This window comes from Solanum stenotomum, chromosome 5 (genome assembly GCF_019186545.1).
Source record: "Solanum stenotomum isolate F172 chromosome 5, ASM1918654v1, whole genome shotgun sequence".
Taxonomy (NCBI): domain Eukaryota; kingdom Viridiplantae; phylum Streptophyta; class Magnoliopsida; order Solanales; family Solanaceae; genus Solanum; species Solanum stenotomum.
Genome location: NC_064286.1, coordinates 4,665,008 through 4,667,919, shown reverse-complemented (window position 1 = coordinate 4,667,919; position 2,912 = coordinate 4,665,008). Strand labels below are relative to the sequence as shown.

The following is a 2,912-nucleotide window of genomic DNA, read 5'->3' as shown; positions in this document are numbered from 1 at the left end:
GCTATTTTCCAGCCCTTAAACCCACTAATTTGGCACTTTAAAAAATGTAACTGACCTATAAGGTATAGGATTCTGATCAGTTTAAAATTGAAAATATGTTCCTTCTTTCCTTTTCATTTCACGCCAAAAGCAAAAAAACAATTCCAATTGTCCCAACGTTTGGCGATCAACCATGGCTACTATCACAGTTTTGATTCGGCATTCCGGAAAATGGAGCGAAGAGAATTGCTATGTAGAATATAGCATTGACGGGATAGTGTTGAAGGAATATGCTTCGTATTCTGATTTAGTTGATTTGATTTCGGTACAATTGAATGTCGATCTTACAAAAAAGTGTATCAAAATCAAATACACCGTCGAAGGTAACGACACGCCTATGGAAATACGTAACGACATGGGTGTGCGCGTATATGTTCAGTTGAAAAAGATCAACACTCAATTTGGAGTATATCCCTTATGTGTAAGTATTTTTGATATTGATATAATATATTCTGATTCTGGAGAAACTTCTATTGAAGGTGATGTGTTGCAACTTGAATACAATCAAGAATTAATTGGTCCGAATGATACATTACCAATTATCCCAACGTTTGGCGATCAACCAGTAGATGCATTTGATGTTGGAAATGATTTAATAATTACGAACAGATCGCAAAAGGAGATAATGATTGATCAGATATCATGGATAAGTCGACATTGAAGGATGTGATGGAAAAGTATTCAATCGAAAAAAGGTTTAAATTCTTGGTGGAGAGGTCAAACTCTATAAGGTAAATTGTTGTTAAATTTGTTTCATTTTAAGTGTATTGAGTTATGTTTGCAGATGCAAAGCAGAACTAATAAAACAATATAAATTGAATTCGCAGCTATACTCTTGTATGTCAATCTAAAGAATGCCCATGGCTGATGAAAGCGTCAAGTATTAACAAGTCGAAGATGTTCAGAATTAGAGTTTTTAACTCTGAACATACATGTCTTTTAAAGGATGGGGTGCATTCAGATTGTCGTGCAACAAGTGGATTGATTGGAGGAATAATCGCACCTAAATTGAGAAATCACAAGAGGAAGTACACTCCAAATGATATCAGGGATGACGTTAGATTGGACTTGGGTATTGATATTAACTACATGTTGGCATGGCGAGCAAAAGAGAAGGCATTAGAATCGATAATGGGGCAACCAACTGCATCTTATGGGAAGCTACCTGGATACTTGTATACCTTGGATAAGACATACCCTGGTTCACATATTCGAATGAAGAAAATGCCTGAGAACGAATTTTTGTATGTGTTTATAGCGTTGCATGCTTTTATAAAGGGATTTGATCATTGTAGGCCGATTGCTGTTGTAGATGCCAGCCACCTTAAATCAACATATACTGGAGCATTCGTATCAGCTAGCACTTTGGATGGAGCAGGTATTTTAGATACATAAATACATTATAATTTTATNGCCAGCCACCTTAAATCAACATATACTGGAGCATTCGTATCAGCCAACACTTTGGATAGAGCAGGTATTTTAGATACATAAATACATTATAATTTTATTTATTTTGTATTCACCCTTTTTCAAAATTATAATAGGTAATATATTACCTTTGGCATACGGAGTTATTGATTCAGAAAATGATGCTTCTTGGACATGGTTCTTTGAACAATTCAAAGAAGCTTATGGTGAAATAGAGAATATGTGTGTGGTATCTGACCGACATAATAGCATAATAAAGGTTGTATCTATTGTATACAACAATATCCAACATTACGCCTGCATATGGCACTTGTGGGCTAATGTATGCAAGAATTTTCGAAAAGCAAATGAGCAATTAAGTGAAGTATTCTACACTATGGCAAAAGCGTATACTCAAACTGATTTTGATAAGCTAATGAAAAGAGTTGAGTAGTTTGATGTAAGGGTGAAGAACTACTTGGAGTTGGTTGGATATGAGAAGTGGGCAAGGTTGTATGCACCAGTTCCTCGTGGTTGGGTGATGACGTCGAATATTGCAGAGTGCATCAATTCGACGTTGGTAGCAGCAAGAGAATTACCAATATTTGACTTTCTTGAACAAATGCGCTTGATGTTTGCTAGATGGAAATCGAAAAAATGCATCATGTACTTTCACACTACTTGGGAAGAAGTTTCAGGAAATGCTTGTGCTTAATGAATCAAAATCTGGGCGTATAACGGTATGTATGTTGAATAAAGGTTAATAATTTATGAGAAAAATAATATTTGTCATATTCAGTTGATTATGTATTCATTTATTTAAGTATTTAAAGTGTATTGGCTTTCATATGGAGTGTATAAATGAAATTACGTATTGATTCTAGGTTGTCCCGTCAACTGATTACATTTATTCAGTAAGTGATGAAGGGAAGAGTTATATTGTATGCTTGGAAAAGAAGACTTGTAGTTGCAACAGGTTTCAAGTTGACGAAATACCGTGCGCACATGCGTGGAGGGTGTTGAACAAAAAACACATGCTTCCAGATGAATATTGTTCAGACTTTTACAAGCCAGAAACAATATTGAGAACATATGAAGTGCCTGTGTATCTTTTCCCTGACAAAAGTGAATGGAATATACCTGAACACATTGATACCGAAGTTGTGTTGCCACCAAAATACAAGCGACTTCCAGGAAGGCCAAAGAAGCAACGGGAGAAGTCATTTAGCGAGTTTAGCAAAATGAAGGGTACCAATTCTTATAGTACATGTGGACAGCGTGGTCATAATAGGCGTTCATGTCGAACTGCAACACGGAGTGCATAGGAACTGATACATCCCACAATTGAAATGTTCTTTTACTTAATTTTTGTTTTGTCGAATAAATGACTTATTTGCCTTTTGAAATATTTGTTTCTTTATTTGCTTGCTTAAATTATAAATTAACTTGAATATTATCTCAAT

General features: G+C 35.3%; 1 protein-coding gene across 1 annotated transcript in view; it reads right to left on the bottom strand.

Moving 5' to 3' along the window:
- Positions 1-2,682: 2,682 nt before the first annotated feature.
- The window catches only part of LOC125865462 (uncharacterized), a 4,569-nt gene continuing 4,339 nt past the window's right edge, over positions 2,683-2,912 (bottom strand). The window contains exon 3 of the mRNA XM_049545660.1: positions 2,683-2,754. Within this exon, the coding sequence (XP_049401617.1) occupies positions 2,683-2,754 (72 nt within the window). The remainder of the gene's footprint in view (positions 2,755-2,912) is intronic.